The 23842-nt window shown below is 42.5% G+C and overlaps 1 protein-coding gene across 1 annotated transcript in view; it reads left to right on the top strand.

Annotated features, from left to right (window-relative positions):
• Positions 1 to 22507, top strand: part of KITLG (KIT ligand) — an 85728-nt gene extending 63221 nt beyond the window's left edge. The window contains exons 4-10 of the mRNA XM_035127402.3: positions 4714 to 4893; positions 7029 to 7191; positions 7992 to 8081; positions 17423 to 17532; positions 17618 to 17694; positions 19314 to 19398; positions 21562 to 22507. Of these exons, the coding sequence (XP_034983293.3) occupies positions 4714 to 4893; positions 7029 to 7191; positions 7992 to 8081; positions 17423 to 17532; positions 17618 to 17694; positions 19314 to 19353 (660 nt within the window). The 3' untranslated portion in view covers positions 19354 to 19398; positions 21562 to 22507. The remainder of the gene's footprint in view (positions 1 to 4713; positions 4894 to 7028; positions 7192 to 7991; positions 8082 to 17422; positions 17533 to 17617; positions 17695 to 19313; positions 19399 to 21561) is intronic.
• Positions 22508 to 23842: the final 1335 nt, after the last annotated feature.

Genomic DNA, 23842 nt, shown 5'->3' with positions numbered 1-23842 from the left:
TATGCAAGAGTGTGGGATGGCAATGCCCCCTTTTGGCCACACCCAGAAAGGGATGCTCTGCCCCGAACCTGGACCACAGGTGAATGCCCTCTGGGGGGGGGGCGACAGCTAACAACCCCTGGCTTAAACCTTTCCCCTTACCATTAACCACACTATATTTCTGCTTAAGAGTGCCCCATATCTTTTGTTTAGTGATAAAATGCAATAAATGCTCATTAGTGTGCAAGGCAGAGAATATAGATTTTTGGTGTGAATCTTTGATTTATATTTTCGATCCTATTGTACAGTGACTTTGGCAGCAAAAGGGATAAGCCTATGTATAATCACAGTGGAAATCCACATAAGGCATTGTCAGAGATAAAGGAGGTGAACAGCTTCTTTAGTTGTGATAATTATTATGATTATCTCTTTAATGAATGCACGGGGCAATCAAAAGTATATTTTATTTCCCTGACATATATGCCTTTCTTTGTTGTTTTCTTGCATAATTCTGCCATTCCTAAACACTCCTTATTCCAATGTAATATTCATGCTGTTTGGAAATATCCAGATGGTATTCAGAATCTAAAAAAGAAGAAGTGTTGTATTCAATGTTAATCTTATTCACAGTAGAAACTTCGGACATAATTAAAGGCCATTGTTAAATTCTGTTTATTGAGTTCAGTGGTTCTACTCATGAGTATAATTTAGTTGAATAAAACTCGAAATGCCTGCAAATTTTGTTAGCCTTGGTAAGAGCTCTTAAGTGCTGTATTGTTTGGTTTTGTGAGCAATATTAAAACAGGGACACTTCCCCTCAGAATAACATTGTTTTGAGTGGCAAAAACTAATTTATGAGATTGGTTAATTTTGCATTAGTATGTATATTCTAAACTACATTTAGAATGTAATAATTAATCCTACAACTGGTATTATTAACACCTCAGTTGTGTTAATAACAATGCCACAAGGGTTAAATTTTCTTTCCAGAAAGAGACTCCCTCCTTTTTAGGTGGTGTTGGAAGATGTTTTAAAATGGGGGGGACATAGCTCCTTTCTTCTGCTAATACACTCCCTGCCCCCAACAAATAATAAAAATATATTATTGTTAAAATTGTAATAACAGTGATAGCTAAGAATAGGTAAAGGGGCCCCTGACCATCAGGTCCAGTCGTGTCCGACTCTGGGGTTGCGGCGCTCATCTCACTTTACTGGCCGAGGGAACCGGCGTTTGTCCGCAGACAGCTTCCGGGTCATGTGGCCAACATGACAAAGATGCTTCTGGCGAACCAGAGCAGCGCATGGAAACGCCGTTTACCTTCCCACTGTAGCGGTCCCTATTTATCTACTTGCACTTTGATGTGCTTTCAAACTGCTAGGTGGGCAGGAGCTGGGACCGAGCAACGGGAGCTCACCCCGTTGCAGGGATTTGAACCGCCAACCTTCTGATCAGCAAGCCCTAGACTCTGTGGTTTAACCCACAGCGCCACCTGGGTCCCATTAATAGCTAAGAATAGAAAGTGTCAAATTGATAGAGATTGCCCAACCAGTAGAGGGAAAAGGTGGAAAAGCTGCCAGAGCAAGTATCCAGATATATTAAGTGATAAAATAGGGAGGGGAGGAGGATGGATATAGAACTGGGGGTGGGACAAGAACTGCTGCTCTTGGACTGCTGTGTGAGCCTCTCAACATTGCTGCCTGCCTGATGTACGTTACATGCTTTGCATTGAAAGATCTCCTTCAGGTTGATCTGCAAAAGTATCCCGACTGAGGCCATCAAAATTGCTGCCAGTCTGTGCAGACAATGCTGAGCTAGGCTGGACCAAGGCTCTGACTTGGTATGATGCAGCATGCTATGTTTCTTTGATCTTCATGCTGCGCTTGTGCGTTCTCAAAACGCCCAGCTGGCCAGCATAAGAAATGATGGTCCTTTGGTCTGATCCAGCACGGCTGTTCTGAGTTTCTTTTGCCTGAGGTCCCTAGTTCCTTCCACTATCCCCCCCCCCAGTGTTCCAGAATGCAGAACTGCGGTTATCAATATATCCACATCAGTGGAGCAGCTTTTTGTTTTCATACTCGTGGTGCAGTTTTCTCACAATAATGTTCAGTGCCTTAAATTAAAAACACATGGACACTGAAACATCTGGACCATTCTGGACCGTTCTTGACAATAGTTAGGATGTGTCTAATACTAGAAGTGGTCGTTCATAAATTCCATTGGTGTGTTTTCATGCTGCCTCATCCACACAGTGTACAGTACAGCTCTGCTTTGATGAACAAGAAAGCCAAAGCTGCAGATCATCAGTATTATAACAGTAAAGATAAAGAGACCCCATTAGGTCCAGTTGTGACCGACTCTGGGATTGCAGCGCTCATCTCGCTCTATTGGCTGAGGGAGCCGGCATACAGCTTCCGGGTCATGTGGCCAGCATGACTAAGCTGCTTCTGGCGAACCAGAGCAGCAAACAGAAACGCTGTTTACCTTCCCGCCGGAGTGGTACCTATTTATCTACTTGCACTTTGACGTGCTTTCGATCTGCTAGGTTGGCAGGAGCTGGGACCAAGCAATGGGAGCTCACCCCGTCGTGGGGATTTGAACTGCCGACCTTCTGATCGTCAAGCCCTAGGCTCTGTGGTTTAACCCTCAGCGCCACCCGCAACCCAGTACCTCCCTTCAAAACATCTAATGAAGTTCTTATAGAACCATAGAATTGTAGGATTGGAAGGGATCTCGTGGATCATCTAGTCCAACCCCCTGCAATGCAAGAATCTCAACTAAAGGATCTGTGGCAGATGGCCATCCAGCCTCTGCTTATAATAAACTGCCAATGAAGTCTGCTCCACTGTCAAACAGCTCTTACAGACAGAAAGTTCTTCCTGGTATTTAGTAGAAATCTCCTGTCTTGTAACTTGAAACTATTGGTTTGGGTCCTACCCTCTGGGGCAGGAGAAAACAAGCTTTCTCCACCTTCCATGTGACAGCCCTTAAATCAGTTTTAAACTGAAATCAATATGTGGGGGAGGGAAAGGTGGAACAAGCACAATTAGCTCGCTTTCAGTCAACTGAAGAAATATATTAGTTTCTGGCACTTGGTGCAACAAAAAATATTCCAAGCCAAAATGTGTCAGCAACACAAATCTATAAAATGCATCCAGTGCCAACATTTTTTTTAAAAAAAAATTAATGTATTGCAAATTACTTTCAGCCAAGCATCTAATTCTGTGGGCCAAAAAGCAAATGTACAAACTGCAAAGAATAGTGTGGGTGGGTGGGTGCTGCTCAGTTAAAGGCCAAATGAAGTCTGTTCGCTGGCAGGAACAGTAAGTAAAATGGTTTTAGTGTGTGTATGTGTGTGTGTGTGTTCTTGCATGTGCAAACGGAAGCATGCATGAGGAAGAAGCTTCTTCTGTGAGTGTTGAAAAAGATAGGGTGGGTAATCCAAGTTTTGTGGATTGCTCAGTTGGTTAGAGCATAGTGCTGATAACTCCAAGGTTGCAGGTTCGATCCCCATATGGGACAGCTTCATTGCATAAACTTGATGTTCTTTACTGAAAGTTAGTGTTTGTAGGAGCAGCAGAATTAATAGATTTGAGTTAATCTCTTATCTCTGAAATATGCTACCAAGCTGTGTAGTGAATTTTATGGTTCCCCTTTACTCCTCTTCCCCCACCACCTTCCTAGTTCGTTGCCAACAAGGTTTTTTTTATGGTGGACCACCCAGAAAGAGGATAGTGAAATTAGCAGCGAGGACTTGTGCTGTAGAATTCTGCATGTAGGGCAGTGGGTGCAAATACAAATAAAGGTTCATTAAATAAATGCAATAGACTGATAAACTTCAGGTCGAAATTGTACTTCGTCCTCATGAAATTTGTAAATTCTTCAATTGGCTCTTTCTGTTTCTCAAACGAACACACCATGAGTTTCATCATTTTGGCCAGTTTCCAAATGTTAGCAAGTGATTCTACAGTATTGGTTTGTTTGCTTCTGACATCTCCGTTTGCTCTCAGTGACGAAGAGTCGGACACGACTAAACGACTAAACAACAACAACAAGAAGAAGATTTTTGCAGTAGCTAGAATCCAGTGAAATCGAGAGGGCCAAAGGTTCTCCATCCCTGCCCTGTGCAGCTCCACCAAATTTTTGTATTAAAGATCTCAAATTGTGTTTTAGTTGTGAGCAATAGTAAACCATGTTTGACATTGAGATAGACAAATTCAAGACATAAATTGTGGGATGGTGGGGGTTGCATAATGCACTTTACAGCAAAAGTGTCTTGTGGAACCTAATGTGAAGATACACTTTTTTGAAAAGAAGGAGTATAGAATAATTAGAAGAATAAAAGGCATAATAATCAATCTACAAGTCATTGTGTAAAGAAGAACAAGATTGTGTGTTAGATTCCCACATACTACAGTGTGAAAGAAGTTAAATGCTAGCAGTGATTTTTTTGACAGCTTTGAAGCTGGTAGACACAGGGATAAAGCCGAACAGGCAACATCTACTGACAGTCATGGCTGACCTAGTTATGTTAAGAAGGACTGTCAGGAATTCCAAAAAGGATACAAGAAAACAGCAGGTAATCTAATGGCAGCTGAATTTTCAATTTGACAAAGTGCAAGCTAATACCTATTGGAAAGGACACGTTAATCGACTTTTACACACTTTAAATTGCTTAAACAGTTGTGTGTGGAGTGTAATCTCTCTCTTTCTTTTCTTTTTATCACCCCTGACAGCCTAATCATTGTTGGTTGTATCTGATGGTTCCTGAACTGTCAGCGAGTCTGAATAATCTTCTGCACAGATTTAAAGACTTTTCAGATATGTCAGATGTCTTAAGTAATTACTCAATCATCAATAATCTCACAAGGATCATCAATGATCTAATGGCATGCCTGTCTACTAATAAAAATAAGGTAATAATCTAAGATTAATCTTCTCTCCTCCTGATTGCAAAATAATACCATTGTGGGTAGAGAGCAGACCAGAACAGAATAGACTGGTTTGTATGTAGTAGGAAGGATCCTGGCTACTCTTCAGCACCTGCTTCAATCTCTGCCTCCTGCACAGCCAGGCAAAAGACTTCTGCAATGCTTCATTTTGCCTTCAGAGAAATCCCAGCTCTTAATGTACAAACCAAAGACATTTATTTTAAAGTTGTTAATTAAACAAGTCAGTTTGCAGTTCGATTGTTTTAAAATTTTTGAATTTGTTTTAAACCATGATCTGTAGTTCACAGGCAACAAGAAGCCAGGATTTTCTAAAAGTGAAACTAAATGCTGCAGAGGTCCTTTCCCCAAACATAGTAGAAAGGGGGGTGGGGGTGGGAAACACAAGCCCAAGACTGCTTGGACTTGCCCCTGCTTGTGCCTGTATCACTAAATCTTTATTGAGTGTTACACGGAAACTATCTTGTCTCTAGGATTGTTTCACTTTGTACTAGTTTTTTGCTATTATATTTAAGCCCCTCACCCTGCCTGCAACTTTCCTATCCACTTTTTATCATTCATTTCAGTGTGATTCTGTGCATGCCTACTCTGAAGTAAGCCCAATTGAGCTCAATAGCACTCATTCCCAAGTAAGCATTTTTGGGATTGCATCCTTAATATTTGACTGGGGATGCAGTACTACTTTTAATATATGGATGGACTCCTTGTTGTCTCGGAGACACTTAGGCTAGGCTCCACACACCTAAGGAAGCTCTGGACATCTACAGAACTATTTTTAAAATCTAAGTGAGTTTCATACATGCCACCTGCATAGCTTGTGTGTGTGTGTGTGTGTGTGTGCCTGTTTCCAAAAGCAAAGTCGCTGCATATTTGAGGCATTGGGAATGACTAAAACTGATTTTAAAATTCTGTTAAAGGACTGTTTCACCCAAAATTTAAGTGATAGCAATCTTACAGATGTTACTGGCATAGAACATTATACTGTAGAAGTAATTATGCCCTCATATAGATCTCCCATGGTGTTGAAGGCAGGCAGGTGTAAAACCTGACCTTGTTTCAGCCACATGGATTCATGTGTATTTATTACTGTGTGATTAAACTACTGTGGCACATTCTACGTGGAGTTGCTCTGGAAAACAACCTGTAAACCACAGTTGGTGCAAAATGCCACTGCCACGATTTTGACGGGGGCCAAGTGGTGAGTTCATTCACCCCTTTTCTTTTATAGTTGCACCAGCTGCCATATGATTTAGGTGTGCAATTCAAGGTACTAGGCATTCCCTTTAAAGACCTAAACATCTTGGGATCAAGTTATATCAGTGTCAGTCACTGCCCACATGAATCTGCCTTCATACCCTCTTATGCATGTCAATACCTTGGAGTCAGCTAGACGGGTAAAGAAAAGGCAATTTATATGTGCGATATAACATTGTGCCACCAGATGGTGACATGGAGTCCCATTTTTTCTCTACCTGTTTTCCCTGTTTAAATGTACAAGGCTTTAAACTGAAACGCTTCTTTGATGAGTCTAGATTCAGCCCCTTCTGTGTTATGATTGGTGGCCAAAGGACTTTTCGGTGGCAGCACTCTGCATGTGGAACTCCCTGCCCCATGAATTTAAGATTATTGTCTTAACTTGTGTTCTGCTGGCTTAAATGAGGGGGGAAGCAGGGTATGAATCTTAGTACAAAAAAGTAAACAAACGCATGGGACTGATCAGGAAAGTATTGCGCAATCTGGCCCAAGGTATCCCCATGTTTACAATACACAAAGTCACCATGTTTTAGTAGTTAACTGAAATATCATGTTAAAGAAGTATGATGTAACTGAGAACCATATTGTTTGAAGCCAGTTTTGCCATTAACTGCTAAAGTTTTGCAGCGAGAAAGAAATCAATTGCAATCCAGGGAGCAGAGCTTTTGCATCAAGGAAAATGTGTCCGACTGAATTTGACCTTTATAATTTACAGTTTTGACCTCCCAGTCTGTACCACCTGTTAAACACATTTCCATCTATTCATGATCCATACAATTTCACGCTGTGATAGCTCAGCTTATCTGTGCTTCCTTTACAAATGGATTTTGTTATTTTTCTCCCCTTAGAACTTTAGAAAATATAATGACCATCTTTATGAAGAAGGTAAATTCTTTCCAGAAGAGTTCTTTAAGCACTTTAATAGCACTATTGATGTCTACAAAAGCATTGCAAAGGCACCAGAACAGAGCGACTGTGTTCTGCTTTCAGCAAGAGAGCCCTCCCCAAATGGTAAGACTTCATTTTTATATGGATGTGTCCTCAAATGCCACAAAGTCTGATCATTTATGGTCTCTGGGAAGCTATCTCAGGGGCTGGAGGAAATCTCTAATCTCCCACTCTGACATTGAAGAGATTTCTCAGATTTTGGAGAAGGAGGTCCAATATCAAATTTCCCTGGTCTGCCAGCATGAAAACATTTGATGTCCTGGCCCAACTGCTTTCCGAGTTCCGAGGTCCATTGGGACAGTTCATGGGCATGTTGTAGAGGACTGGGTGGTATCCCAGACCACCTGTGACTTTTCTTTCCATCCCATCAATCTAGGTTCTCACTGGGAGTTGCAAAATGGACAGAGAACCCTATGAGTGTCCGCCAAACTCACTTTCGCCCTGCAGGAATGAGCCCAGTAGGGCTTTGGCTGGACAGCTAAACTACCTGTGGATTGACCCGCATGCCAACTTCAGGACTGCACTGTTAGCAACACTGTGCCAATTCTGTATAATATGGCACATATAGTTATATATAGCTGCAGCTGACTATATATGGACATAGTTCTTTCTAGTAGTGACAATGAGCTGCTTAGCTTGGGGCAAAGCTGAATATTTTTTAAAAGCAGGTGTGTGTGTGTGTCACTGTTAACTATTCAGTTAACCAATTCTTGTTACCCACATTTTTTTTTTTGTTTGCATTGTTACTATTGGTCAATATTGTTTGCAAACAGTTCTATTGACTTGGTTAAATGCTATAATACAGGCAAAATAATCTGCAGTTTTCCAAAATATAGACCACCAATCCACTCTGTTTCTCTTAGATGCCCGCAACAGTGTCACAGAGCCAATTTTGTTACATCCTGTTGCTGCCAGCTCTCTTAAGAATGACAGCAGTGGCGATAGCAGCGAGCGTAAGTATAAACTATTGCACCCATTTGCATTTGATTCATTCAGGGGGAAACAACTGTATTGTGCAGGGAATGGGTGTGTGTTGTCAGTATCTTATGTGGCATAGTGGTTAGAGTGCTGGACTTAGGACTTAGGACTTGGGAGACAGGGGTTCAAATCCACACTGACCCATGAAACTCACTGGGTGGACTTGCTCTCAGGCTAACAGGGGTTATTGTGAGGAAGAGAAGTATGAGTTCCTGGGAGGACAGGTAGAATATCAACTAAATAAATAAATCAGCATTTATGCTTGCAAAGGAATACAGTTTATTGCAAGCACATTGTGTAGTTATAAGTGTTAGTAACTAGTAATAACACTTAGAATTGACATTACTTTTAAGGTGGAGGCAGCAACATAGTGAGAAAGAACACATGGTTTTCTTTTAATTTGTTGCTATAAGGCAAGTGTGGGGAATGTTTGTCCATCCAGATATTGCCCAACTACAACTCCCATCAACCCTGACCTTTGGCAATGCTTGATGGGGCTGAAAGTTGTACTACTTCAAAAGCATCTGGAGGGACAAAGGTTCCCCACAGCTGGTATAAGTTATGGTATATAATGGCGTTAAATAGGAGTTGAAGGATGGAGTCCATATTGCAAATAATTGTCTGGTATTATTAACACCACAACTGTGGAATCTGCTTCCCAGTCAAGTTCAAGAGACCTTGGCCATGTTCATATCATACATTTAAAGCGCATGGCTTTCCCCTAAGAATTATGGGACTTGTAGTTTACCCCTCACAGAGCTATGGTTCCCAACACCCTAAATAAACTACAGTTCCTGGGACTCTTTGGAGGAAGCCTTGAGCTTTAAATGTATGGTATGGTTGTGAGCTACCTCTCTCTTAGCACTATATTACATTGCTGGAAGGTTTCGGGAGTATATGATAAATCCCGTACAAGGTCCTGTTTCAGGCTTCTGGGAACCTAGTTAGGGGCTGGAAATACACATTAACATCTAATATCACGATGGCTCATAATTCTGGATGTTGCCATGTGAAGTTGTGTCTCAAGAGCCAGAACGATAGTTGCACAGTGGACAACCAAAGAAGGGCAAGCTACTATTCTGCTTAACCATCTGGCTGTGATGGTAAGCCAAGCTGAATCCAAGTCAGGGGTTTGCCTTGTTAAAATGTGCAGAAAAAAGGCAGGTGTGTGAGGGCATTTACAGGTTATCCATGTGTGTGTAGGGGGGGGGGAGAGATATAACTCCAGGGGTTTGTCTCCTGCAATGGGCAACTTTCCTCCTCCCTGGGGGGGGGGGCACCCCACCTGCATCGCTGTTCTAGGACTGTCCACTCTGCTCTATCGAGAAATTCATCACCTTGCCCAGTAGCTTGAAGTGTGGATATAGGTGGGCCTCAAATTTCTGTACTTTCTCTTTCAGTAAGGCAACCAGATTGCACTTGCTGCAGGTGGAGTAGTTCACATTCTCAGGCAGGAAGATAAATATAGCACAGATGCTGCAGGTCATCCATGTCTCTTGGTCCTATGCACTCTGGGCCTTTCCCTTAAAACACCTTCACAAACACCCCTGTTTACAAGTCTTGGCCACAAGCTCCCAGAGGCTGCAATCAGCTAAATAGGAACTGCGGGTGGCTGCTTACTCCTCACCACAACTTGTCGTGACGGATCAGGTCAATGGCCCATCTAGTCTAGCATCCCATGGCAACCAGATGACCGCGGGAAACCAGCAAGCAGGATTGGAGCAAAAGAGCACTCTCCTCACCTGTGGATTCCAGCAACTTCGTATTCAGAAGCACTGCTGTCTCCATCTGTGGGGGTATTGTGGCTGTTTTGCTAAATGCAAGAGGGTTCTTTTAATGATTAGATTCAGAAGCAATACAATCAGAATTGGGTAAGAAGATTACAGATTTTATTCCACACAGCAAGTAAAATATACATTACCAAGCAGCACCTCGATCTGCCACTGAGAAGCCCAGAAGTAATGGCAAGGTAGCCAAGGGTAGCCCCAGATAATCTTGGTGCACAGCTCTATGGCCGACAGACTGTGCTGAGCTTTTTGCTAGGCATGCTCCATAGCCAGATAGTTTATATAAGGACATGGGTATATGCATCCTATAAGGACATGGGTAGGCAAACTAAAGCCCGGGGGCCAGATCTGGCCCAATAGCCTTCTAAATCTGGCCCGCGGATGGTCCGGGAATTTTTTTGTTTTGTTTTGACATGAGTAGAATGTGTCCTTTTATTTAAAAATGCATCTCTGGGTTATTTGTGGGGCATAGGAATTGGTTCTTCATCTTTTTCAAAATATAGTCCGCCCCCCCCCCAAGGTCTGAGGGACAGTGGACTGGCCCCCTGCTAAAAACGTTTGCTGACCCCTGTATTAGGCTCAACCGGAGCTACTCTACAGCAAAAGACAAAAAAGCCAGGCTGTACATCAAAGGCTTTGTTGACCAGTGACATCAACACATCCAAGGCCTTTTCACAAGGGAAAGTAATAAAATACAGATAGGAGAGTTAGGGAGAGATCAGAGGTGGAAGGGTGGACCATGTCAGATCATTATCTCCTCAAGATAATGTAATCCTCGAGATTACAATAATTCTTCCAGTGCAATGATTATCCCATACAGTGGCTAATAATCATTTCTCACAGGTGCCCCAGGTAGTGAGGTGATGTGTTGTGGTGCCTTCTCTAGCAAGGTTTTTGTATTGAGAGAAAGGCAGAGAAGCTGTTTTTGGATCTTTTTTTAAACTGGAGCTACCCAGTTTCACATTCTTCATTTTGCATTTATTTGCATTTTTCTCCGAATGGCCGCTGTATTTGTGACTGCATTTCACGGAGAGCTTGACTCTCTGCTGAAGCAAAGCACCATCCTCTGCCACTTGGCAGAAGCTTGGCATGTATCCTTTCAGAAACCACCCTTTTGAACTCCGTGGCTCCATATCTTCAGACTCTGATGTCCCCAATTAATCAAACATTTAAAAGCAATACCAGTCAGTAAGTTCCCTAAGAATGAATACATTTGCAATTTTAAGCAGACTGGATTGGCAAGGCATATTTGTTCCTCTGCCCAATTATTTTTAATTATACTGTATGACCAAATGTGCAGGTGTGAAAAGCATAGATTAAAATCTTGTCTTAATTAATCTGGAGCAAATCCATGGGTGACGAAGCTGGCAGCAGGATTAGTATGTGGTTCATTGTGTCAGTTTTCCAACTCTATTCACCTTGCCTGGCACCAGATGGGAGTTGCTGCATTCTTGAAGCTTGACGGTGTTACAATAGAAATATTAAGAGCCACCGCTCTTTTGCTGACTAAAACCCAAGCTATACATGTGTGCAATTTTGTGCCCTACCCTAATGTGGTTGTTTGTGTGTGTGTTTTACAAAATGCAGCAGTGGAGGCTGAAGCAGAAGACTGCCATGGAGAGGGTAGAGGAGGGACTTCTTAACTGTCTCCCTTTGTGCCTTTCTAAAAAAATATATTTTATTAATTTTCCAATTAAAACCAATTATATCACATTCATTATTTCAAATTATACACATATATATATCAATCAAACCGAATGTTATGCCAAATCATCTAAAGAATTTTTTATTTGGGTTCCCATGCTTCAAGAAATTGGGGATTCCTCGCAACCGTCCACTGCCGTCTTTTTTCTAAAGTTCAAATCGCTTTGTGCCTTTCTAAGGGAGGAGAAGAGGTCAGCAGTCCCTCTTTCTCCTACCTCTCTTCTCAGAACTAGTCTTCTACTTCAGTTTACAGCTTCAGCAGCAGTGTTTGGGGGAAGGAAATCAACAGCAACAACCAGATCAGCGCAACCATTAAAATGGGGTGATATGCTTGATGGAGGTGTATTTTTTTAAGGGAAAAATCACAAGCAAGAAGCTAGCACTCGGGCTGCCAGGAAGCCAGGAAGCAAAGATGTGGAAGGATTACTACAAGAGAAGCCAAACAAATTCATTGCAACTACCTACACTTAAAAAACTGTTGGACAGACTCAGAACTGAACTACATTTGGGTGTGGGTGTGGGTGTGTGCTTATTGACAGATTTAAAATGAAAAATTCATGGAATCTAGATGGCTTACACCAGAGATTGCTTAATAAACTCAAAAACAAAATGCAACTTGCCACTAATCAATTAGATTTCCAAGGACTGGATGGTAAGCAATACAATGCTACCGGTAGGTTTTTGTTTTTGTTTTAAAGAATTCAAGGGAGATCAAAGAAGCAAAATGTCCATTGACTTCTGTTCCTGGTAAGAGCAGGGAAAGCATTTTTAACCCTTCAGTTATATAGAATAACAAATCTTTCTAAGGTAGCATCCCTATGGCTTCTGCAAAGGGAAAGCATGCCTCATTAGTCTTTTAGGGTACATTGAGAGTATCATCAAGAATGTAGATGGGACGAATCCAGCTTTTGACCAAACGCTTTCACCAGAGTAAACACAGCATTGAATAAGAGGACACATCCTCTTGTGGATTGGTAACTGGTTGTGCAAGTGGAAACAGAGAGTAAGAGCAAGCAAACAATGTTCACAGTGCAGAAGACTAAGCAGTGAGGTTTCCCAAGTATTTGTATTGGGACTATTGCTATTTAATTGATTCACAAATTATCCAGATTCCGGGATAAGCAGTGAGGAAGCCAGATTTGCAGATGATACCAACATATTCAGGAGAGTGGAAGCCCAAGTCAATTGCAGAGGGCTCCAAATGTACGTAGATAAATGGGCAGCAAAATGACAAATAAATTTCTTTGTAAGAAAACATAAAATAAAGTAATACGGGATCATTGATCACGCCCTATGGAGTGTCCGTGCCTCCAAATAGAATCCAAAAATGCAGGAATGTTGATCCATTATATGCACAAGGCAGCTGCAGATAGAATAACAGGACCATAAATCTTCTTCATGCTTTCCTGGGAGTAAGCTCCATTGCTTGCTCCATTGTTGCCTGCTGCTGACTGCAGAGGCATAGCTGCCAAGTATCCCGTTTCTGCCGGGAAAACCCCTTTTTTCTTACCGTTTCCCGTTTAGAGAAAAATCCCGGTATTGTCCCTTAAATCGGCTTCTGCCCGGCGGCCATTTTTCTGGTGCCGCTTTGCCCTTCTATGGGCACCAGAAAATGGTGGTGCCAGCGCCGGAAGTCGCTTCCGCGCATGACCGGAAGTTGCGTGACGCGACTTCCGGTGGCGATTTGCCCTTCTATGGGCATCAGAAAATGGCGGCGCCGGCGCCGGAAGTCGCTTTTACGTGTTTCCGGTCATGCGCGGAAGCGAATTCCGGCGCTGGCGCCGCCATTTTCTGGTGCCCATAGAACGGCAAAGCGCCACCAGAAGTTGCGTCACGCAACTTCCGGTCATGCGCGCGCTGCCGATCCCGGATCTTTACGTCCCGGACTTGGCAGGTATGTGCAGAGGTTCACCTTGTAAAACACCCTGAACAAAAGGTCTGAAGCCAGCAGCTACCGGTATATAATTCTTTGCCTTTCAACCCCATCAAAGAAAAGAAAAGAATCTTCTTCATCCTCTGACTCCCTCTATGTGAGGGCTGCCACTTCTTACCCCAGTGTAGTTGCACTATCCATCATCCCTGGCCAACGGTCATTCTGGCTGAAGCTGATTGGATTTTGAGTCTATCAGCATCTCAAAGGGCAGCTTGTCCATTGCAAATCTGCAACAGACAAGCTTGAAAGCACTTAAATCACTTGGCAGAGCAAGGAGGGAAAGTCTATTACTCTGGTAGTTTGACAGATTGCACCTACTTTGAAAGATGCAAAATCTCCTCTCATCGCCCCCATCCTGGCTGGATGCTTAATTAAGGTTTTGCTTTTTGCTTTTGCTTTTTTTTAAAATCCAATTAAACATTAGTCCCATCACTGAACTAATTTGGGACCAGATCCAGGCTGAAGCAGGTTGGCCCAGCCTGATTGGAGCCACAGGGCAAATGGATGGGGAATATCCTTCCTTTTTTCCAAGTCATCTGGAAAACCACTGTCAGTCAGCACAAACAACACTGACCTAGATGCCCCAGGCAGGGACACAAGTCTGAAAAGGGCAGCTTCCTAAGTTCCTACTAAGTTTTTTTTGGTGTTTTTTAAAGAGCTTCACCTTTTATCTACTATGGTTAGCGTGCATGGTGTAAAAGAACCACCTTCCCATTATGCAAGCATGAAGTATCTGTTCTGCTTGACTAAAATTTCCTTTTAGAGTTGGCACACCTGCGGGGTCTAAGCAAAGTTCAAACAATGTTGGCTAGAGATTTGATTAGAAACAAGGTTTAGAATCCAAGACAGCTTTATGAACTGTACATTGTCAGTCCCTGTTTGCACTGAGGTTTGAGATGTGGTTTGAACTGGTGTGGGCAGGATTTTTGTGGTAGAATTGAAGTGGGAAAATAAAATCTCATCGGCAGAAGAAGTGGTTCCTAATGAATAGAAAGTCTACAGGAAGGAATCAGAATGGCGAGTATATCTGGCAGCACATCACACCGGCACTTCTTAGCTGCTGCTTATCCCATCCCCTAATGTGCGTAATTTGATTTTGTTGAGAGTTGAGTTTTTAGCTGCTTGTCTGCAGGAAAAACGATCGGAACTAAAACGTGCAACAATAGTTTTTTTTCACCTGCCGTGTGACAGGAATAGACAGGCTTGGTTTAGATCAGCATTTGCCAAATATTTTGGGAAATCAGATATTTTGGGTCTCCAGATATTTTTTTGGACTACAACTCCCATCATCCTTAACTAGCCGGACCAGTGGTCAGGGATGATGGGAACTGTAGTCCAAAAACAGCTGGATACCCAAGTTTGGGAAACCCTGATTTAGAGCAAGGATGGGGAACCTCTAGATGTTGCAGGCCAGGCATCGTGACCCCCAGTCCCCCACCCGACAAGGAAGTAAAAGGCAACTGAGACTGGCTTGGATCAAAACAGGCCACAACTTTATTGAATACAGACAAAAGAGGTTTGGCTTGGGCATGGGGCAATCAAATTATTCCATCCTGCCTGCCGAAAGTGATGCTATCGGTCAATCTGTGCAGGGATTTCTAATACTTACATCAAATAGGGTGACCCCCACAGGCAACCAACCCCAGATCCCTTTAACGGGATACCCCAGCATTTGGAGGGGCAGGCAAAGAGACTACAACCTCCCCTCCATCCAAGACTATGATTGCCCCAATAGGGAACTTTCATATGTTGTTGGACTCCAACTCCCATCAGCTCCATCTAGAATAGCCAGTTGCCAGGGATTATGGGAAGTGAAGTCTGCAGGGCATCAGGTTCCCCACCCCTGGTTTAAACAGTAGGTAGCTCTCATGTCTCCTCCCCTGTAGTTCAAAAGTCAGCCAGTGGATTTGCAGTCCAGTCAAGATTGTGGGAACGTGCCATATTGTGGCTGTCATGATCACAAAATGGAGGCTTGGAAGCAATCTTGATATAGGTCAGAAGGATAAAACCACAGACTTAAGTATTCTGCACCAAATGATATCAATCACTTACGGTATCAGCCTGCCTGGTTATGTGTTTCTGAAATTTTTTACACATCACTTGTGAAGACAGGTGAACTAATATCAATGTACTGGAAGAAGCAAAGATCACCAGTGTCGAAGCAATGATTATTCAACATCAACTTCGTTGGACTGGTCATGTTGTGCGGATGCCTGATGATCGTCTTCCAAAGCAACTACTCTATTCCGAACTTTAAAATGGAAAGCGTAATGTTGGTGGTCAACAAAAGAGGTTTAAAGACTGTCTCAAGGCAAATCTAAAAAATGTAGTACAAACTCTAACAACTGGGAAACACTTGCCTGCAAGCACTCCAGTTGGAGAACAGCCTTTACCAAAGGTGTCATGGGCTTTGAAGACACATAAACTCAGGATGCAAGGGAGAAACGTGCTAAGAGGAAGGCGCGCTTGGCAAATCCATACCATGATCAACTCCCACCCAGAAACCAATGTCCCCACTGTGGAAGGACATGTGGATCCAGAATTGGCCTCCACAGTCACTTACAGACACATTGTTAAAACTGTGTTTATAGAAGACAATCTTACTTGGCTACGAGTGATCGCCAAAGAAGAAGAACCACACAAATATGCCACTAGCATCCTTCTGAACTGTAAAACAACTCAAACATGTGTGAGAAACACATAGGGAGCTGGGTATGTTTAGCCTGGAGAAGAGAAGGTTAAGGGATGATATGATAGCCATGTTCAAATATATGAAAGGATGTCATATGGAGGAGGGAGAAAGATTGTTTTCTGCTGCTCCAGAGAAGCAGACACGGAGCAATGGATTCAAACTTCAAGAAAGAAGATTCCACCTAAACATTAGGAAGAACAGTAAGAGATGTTTGGCAGTGGAATTTGCTACCAAGGAGTGTGGTGGAGTCTCCTTCTTTGGAGGTCTTTAAGCAGAGGCTTGACAGGCATATGTCAAGAATGCTTTGATGGTGTTTCCTGCTTGGCAGGGGGTTGGACTGGATGGCCCTTGTGGTCTCTTCCAACTCTATGATTCTATATAAACATGCCTTGTAGGTTGCGCAATCAAATATATTTACTCAAAGCTGCAGTATTTTTTTTAAAAAAATGAATTGTTTCCATTTGGTATGAAATGATTTTTTTTAACAAGCAAAGGCTGCTTTCAAATAATAGGGACCGATGTTCATTTTTCATTGTTGTTGTTGTTGTTGTTGTTGTTGTTGTTGTTTATACATTTTTTGTCCTCCCCCACCTCTCTGCTCTGCCGCATATAACAAAGCTACTTCCAGGCTGCTAATTAAAAGCATAACCTACAAATTGGAAATATGTGGTCAGCACCATTCAGTGGTCAACAGCATTGCTCATTTCCAAGCACTGCTATTATTACTTCAGAGAAGTGGGGCGGGGGGCGGGGAGAGAGAATACTTCCGGGGTGGTAGAGTATTTAAGTTTCTACTGCTCAGTCCCTTGTGAGCCCATATATGAAATTTACTCCTAGTATCCTCCTGCTGAAAAGTCTGTTCTGTTCTGCTAAGCGGCCTTGGGAGGTAAATGCAGAGAGGAGATCTTTTGCTGCAAAGAGAGAGGAAGAAAATAGCTTGGTAAATGTTGCTCCGCAGATGGTAAAATTGTGATTATACAGTTGCCAGAATGTTTGCCTTTCCGGAGGGAGTGCAAATAAAGCTGTGAATTTCAGGGAGCAAAATGCTTCCTAATGACAAACAAATCTCTCTCAAAGTATAACTTGCAATGTATGGTCTGCAGAGGTGATACCTAACTACCTTTCATGAACAATGTTACCCCAGAGATTAAAAAGAAAGAAATCCACCTTTAAGCTAACTGGAAATGTTTTCAATTACAGACGCAGAGCTGGGTTTCCTCAACAGCGCCAGCATGCATGGAATCAGCATAGCACTAACAGGGCTGGTGACTCTTCTAATTGGCTTTATTTTGGGAGCTCTGTGCTGGAAGGTGAGATATGCCAAGCAGAACTCTGGCTTACTTTATGCATTTGCTGACAAGTCAAAATACTTATATACCACTGCTTTTTCCATAGAAAACAACCCGCAAACACTTTTCAGAAAGTGACCAGAATACAGAATCAAACATCTGCCAAGAGGATAACGAAATAAGGTATTTTTTTAAAAAAAAAAATTGCATGGATCAGACCAATCTGTTTTGTGCTGCTCTGGGGCATGGAGTGGAAGGGGCATAAGGATTTTTTAAACCATATTTTAACAAACATGAGCTGGTGGGGGTAGGTGGAGAGCATGTTGGTTCAATCCTGAGGTGTGCTGTTCCTTTGCAAATAGCACCACGTAGGATCAAATCCTCCTGCTGGTAAGCTAAATAATCTGATCCCATGGGAAGCTACCCCTTTGCAGGCGGTTTTGGGCATGTGAGGGAAGCCACTCAGAGGAGAAGTGACTGGCACTATGTAGGACTAGTATTTTGAAGCCCATTAAAATAACGAGTGCTAGAGCAGACCTGTTGCTCTAGCAACCTCGGGGACATTCATAGAGGCATCTTTGGGGCCTGATACAGAGGCTAGAGGTTTCCCCGCTGCCCCGATTCTGGTGCTCATGATCATCACACGCCACCCAAAGCCTCCTCCTCTTTGCGACACATTGGCTCCCTCCCTTCCCCATCAGTGCAGAAGCTCCGCCGCGGGAGACCAAATGCCAAGGCTGCTCCTCCCTTCCCACGTGTGCTGCTGGCAGAAGGGAAGCAGCGCCCACACGCCTGAGTCGCGTGGAAGCGCGGCCGGCCAGGGGCCGTAGGAGTGGCGCCGCTGCTTATGGAGTGCGCCCGTTTGTGGAGCCGGCAGCTGCGGCCCGTCGCGCTGCGCGTGTTCGCCTAGGGGATCTGCTGCTCCCCGTCTCCCTCCCGCCCCTGCGGTAAACCCCGTTTAGAACCAGCCAATAGTGAATAGTGGGAGGAGCGTAGAGGGGGGAAGGGAAAGAAAGCAGCCTCCTCCTCCTCCTCGCGCTTTAGTGCAAGTGAGGCGCTGTCCAGCCGGGAGCGGCGGTTGGCGGCCGCAGGGAAACTGTAGGCAGAGGGGGGGAGTGCGCGTGTGTGTGCGTCCAGTCCCTGTGTCCGTGGGGCACATGCGCAGTTGTGCAAACCCAGGGACACAGGGACTGAACGCAGAGACACTTGCACTTTATTATATAGGATGGGTCCTCCTATTTAGCAGCTGGTAATCAAGGGGATTTGATTCTGTGCAGTGCTGTTTCAGGGATGGGAAGAAGGTGAAGCCTGAACATGAAATATATCTGAGGGGAAACTTTGGGACATGTCTCATATACTGTACTATGTTCCATTAAGCCTCCATTTCAAAGCTAACTTGCTCGGGTGTAACATAGGGCGACTTATTTTCTGAGTAGATATGCAAAAGGATTGTGCTGTCAGAATGTAAAACAAATGGCTGAAAAGTCAGAAGAAAGCTTTCTTCCCATGCGGACTTCAGGTTTCCTGCAGTTCTTTCACCAGCTCCCAACACAGTTCTTTGCATGTCTACTCAGAAATAAGGCCCATTGAATAACTGGGTCTTACCCACAGGAAACTCAGAGGAGTCTTAAGAATAGAAAATCATAATTTTCATCCAATTATGCTGAAACCCACCTATGACCTTTCTCTACAAATGGATGCTCTTTAATCTTGAGCGGGGATCTTTAAAGTTGTGTTAAAATTGATCCTCTCTGCTGCCCATATGATAAAAAATGCACTTTTGGTTTTTGTTTATCTTTCAGTATGCTGCAGCAAAAAGAGAAAATACTTCTACAGGTGTAGCTGTTGCTTTTTTATATATATACACTGTTACTGTTTCATGTCTTGGTAAGTTCTGGAAAAGACAATTTTGAATTGCCCACCAACTTTTTCTAATGAAATGTGTTGAAATGTGTAGTTACCATTCCCTAAGGATTTTATAAAACTTGAAGCTAACAGGCTGTTAATTTAAAAAGTACTGCTTCAGTAACAGTAGAGTCACAGCCTTTGACTTCCCTTTAAAGAGGTATTCAAGAGATGGTACGCCAGGCATCCCCAAACTCGGCCCTCCACCTATTTTGGGACTACAACTCCCATCATCCCTAGATAACAGGACCAGTGGTCAGGGATGATGGGAATTGTAGTCCCAAAACAGCTGGAGGGCCGAGTTTGGGGATGCCTGTGGTAGGCTATTCAATGAGACCTCTGAGCTCCAGTATCTAAAAACACAACTTGTGCCCTTCTGGGGCTAGAACTTCATCTAGTACTGACACTCCCAGGAACTCCCATCTGCTTTGCATGCAGACGGTTGCAAGTTCAATATCCAGCATCTACATATAGGATTGGGAATATTCCCTGCCTGAGATATTGTATAGTCACCACCAGTCAGTGTTGACAATACTGAGCTAGCTGGACCAGTGGTCCTGACTCAGTATACAGCAATTTCATGTGTTCCCGGGAAACTCTGTATTAGCATTCCAAAGTATTAAAGGATATTTACCTGCAAAGTAGTTGCTGTGGTACAAATGACCACTTTGAAATATGGCATTCTATGGCCTATCCATATAGTGCAGGCATCCCCAAACTTAGACCCTTCAGATGTTTTGAACTACAGTTCCCATCTTCCCCGACCACTGGTCCTGTTAGCTAGGGATCATGGGAGTTGTAGGCCAAAACATCTGGAGGGCCGCAGTTTGGGGATGCCTGATATAGTGGGTTGATTAGGGCCTTCACTGAGTTTCTAGTTTCCATCATAGCATTCATTTCGTATTGCAGTCATATATGAAGGGGGGGGGGAACCAGCCCTCAACCCATAGCACCTTTACAATTTGCACCTAATCCAGGGCAGGGAGGGGATTATATTCACTAATATCATAGCTGAATGGTATAACTTGATTGTCAGTTGCATCCAGGGGCTGACTGTTTTGACAAGACTAAGCTAAATTGGCCAATATGTTTCGGATGTGAACTGAGCTTAAGTTAAAGATTTAGAACCGGCATCCCCAAACTTCGGCCCTCCAGATGTTTTGAACTACAATCCCCATCATCCCTGGCCACTGGTCCTGTTAGCTAGGGATCATGGGAGTTGTAGGCCAAAGCATCTGGAGGGCCGTAGTTTGGGGATGCCTGATTTAGAATGTACATAAAATGAAGTTTGTGGCCAAGGTTTTTGCTGGCAAACACCATAACATTTCCCCTCTTCTCCACCCTCTCTCATACATACATACATACATACATACATGCATACACTCACACATGGTTTGTTCCCACTTTACACTGAGCACAGGTACAAACTGTCTTTACACACATACATGTGTTTATGATGTGAAAGAGTACACTTTTTTGTACTGAGCTACACAGACCCTATACTCACTGACAGTGTTTTTTTCCCTGGGGGGACACAGAGGGACGCATACCCCTAAACATTTTGTGAATCTAAGTTTGGCCTCATTGAGGGGCAGTATTTCAATATGAGTAGGAAAATGAAAATACCCCCTAAACATTTTTTTAATAGAAAAAAGCACTGCTCATTGAATATTGCATCTGTATAACTACAAATGCACAGTTCAACTCATATGTGTGCATGGCACACATACACATGTTGAATGTAATATATGAACAAACACCCCTACAGTTAACACAACGTGGGATAATATTCTTCTATGCTTTCATTGTTGCCCATGTTCTCATCCCACGGTCCTATCCTCCAATCCTCTTCTGTATCCATTCCTTTCATAAATTTTCACACTTTGCCCAACATTTCTTTCCTCTCTTTCCTATCTCTTCTTCTCTTCCTTCTTCCCTGATACCTCATGATGCTATCACTTCCTTCCCTGAGAGGGCAAGTCCTTTCTGCTAATGCATGTATGCTGAAACTGCTTCACAAGGAGGAATTTGCTTGGTTTTGTGATTTGAAGGTGCCTTTTGCTAATTTGTGAAATTAAACAAATGTCAAGAAAACATCTCCCAAAAGCTATTGCGTTTTTCTTCCCCCCCTCTCTTCTCTACTAGGCAGCTAACAGTTCCATGTTTGCTTCATAAATGAAGCAGCTTTAAGCATATTTGTATTCCTTCTGGAGTGACAGACTGAGTCTGCATCTGTTGTTGTTGCCCGTGACTCCATATTGAGAATATAGAGCTGTGGACAAAGAGTGTGCTACTGTGAAACCAACGTTGAATTAAACATCAAAGAAGAGTCTGCACTGAAATGGACTGTATTTTTATATTCAGACAGATTTGTTTCTTTGCATCTTCAAATTTGCAGTGGAATTTCGCAAATGCATGAACAAATAATTCTGGATTTATGCGATCCAACTCCAAAAGTCATCAGGACATTTGCATTTTGTGTACAAAAGGAGACTCTGAATGGGAGAAAAATGCAGATATTAATGAGAATATAAATCTTCAGCACTGTACATAAGACTTGCAAGTAAGATTATGCAGTGGACTAATGTGCTTGCTTTCTTTCATCGGTGGAACTGGGTTCATATTAAATAAGATTGGATATCTGTCGAGCTGTAAGTGAAATTTTATTCCATGTCACAGAAAATAAACATACACTTTGGCAAAGCTGTTATTATCCATCAAGGAGAAGTAAACACCGGATCATGAAAATTGGGCAATTGGAATAGAATGGAACATTGATTGCCTGATGTCGGGGAGACTCCTATTAATGTTCCTGTGAGAAAATGGAGAGAGAGAAAAAGTCAGCTTCAGGAGTAAAAAAAATGCCATGAAGTCTATTTAAAATGCATATAAACATGCAATTTTGTTCTTGACATTTGCAAAAAAAATCAATGTCATCTCGAAAATACCAAGGTTTAGTTTAGCTTTTACTGTATGCCATTTCATATTTGCAAATGAATTTTAAAAGTAATACACTTTTCATCACTTAGCCTTCTCCATTAATTATTATATTAGTTCAGCTCAAATAAAAAAAGAGAAAACTTTCTTAATAGTTGTCAGCCTCTTGATATTATTTGTAACAAAGCTGTGGACAACAAATACAAGACTGAAAATAACCTGCTATTCATAAATTTAAAGGAGGGCACTAAAAGTTAATCAGAGCCCATATAGAATTTACTTAAGTTATTATTATTTCAGGAAGAGATATTCACAGGATATTGTATTCTGTGAAACAGCTGGGTTGCTCTACATTCCAAGCTACTAATCCAATAATAACCTTAAACTATAATCTTAACTATTGTTAAACTAAAAGTTTAACTATTGTTAAAATGCTCATTTACAACACAGTGATTAAATTACCTATGCTTAAGGGATACTTTATTTAAAAGATTTTCACATATTTATTTATTTTTCATATATGTCACAAACTCTTAGAAATAATATATGAAAAGCTAATAGAATGTATTTAGGACTGATTTAAAAATAACACAAATCTGGCGTTCCTAAAATCTCTGTCCTGTTATTTTTTTGGCTGGTAATGAAGCTAAATGACAGCATACATGCCACCAAAACTATTTGTAAGTAATTAGGATGAGATCAGTGTGTCTGGCTGTTAACCAGAAGGTTGGTGACTTGAGCCTACCCAGGGATGGATGGCTTTGAGCAGGATTCCTTCATTGCAGGGCATTGGACTAGAAGACCCTTGGGGTCCCTTCCAACTCTTCAATTCTATGAGGCATATTTGGGGTGCATGCTGCAATCCAAAAGACAGAGCTGATCTGTTGAGCTGGCCTGATGATGCCCAGGACCACCAGCTTCTACCGGTATATGTGACTATAGCCCATAGCTAGATCAGAGCCTACAATTGTGGCTGTCCATCTTTTGAGTTGGGAAATCATGAAAATCTCTGTGCAACCTAAAGATATAGGAAGATCTGCTTGAATGTAGCTCTAGTGCAGGCCCTGACAAGGTAGAAACTAGAGCCTCAGTCAATAGTAACATGCCTCGGTAAATCACTCTGCGCATCATAAACATGTACAACATTTCACATTCCAGTAAGTGTTCTGGAACACAGTTGTGTATGCAATATCCGAAACCTGCTTCTTAAACTTTTTTTTCCCTTCAGAAAGGAACAAAGAACCCATTTGTTGCTTGATTAAAATGGCTTTAAAGGTAACGGTTGCATACTTGTTGGAAACTGCAGTACATATTGTGCAAAGTTTCATTTATACTGCAGGGTTTGTAACAATGCCATATTCTCTTTCCCTTCCCAAAAAAAGCAGAACAAGACAAATTTAAGGTCAAGAGGCATTTACAGAGCCAACTAAAAATTCCAAGTATAATCCTACTGGCTTTACCATGCTTGCATAACAATCATTGTTCTCGC

Source organism: Zootoca vivipara, chromosome 9 (genome assembly GCF_965207765.1).
Source record: "Zootoca vivipara chromosome 9, rZooViv2.hap1.1, whole genome shotgun sequence".
Classification (NCBI taxonomy): Eukaryota; Metazoa; Chordata; class Lepidosauria; order Squamata; family Lacertidae; genus Zootoca; species Zootoca vivipara.
This window is presented reverse-complemented; position numbering and strand designations above follow the sequence as displayed.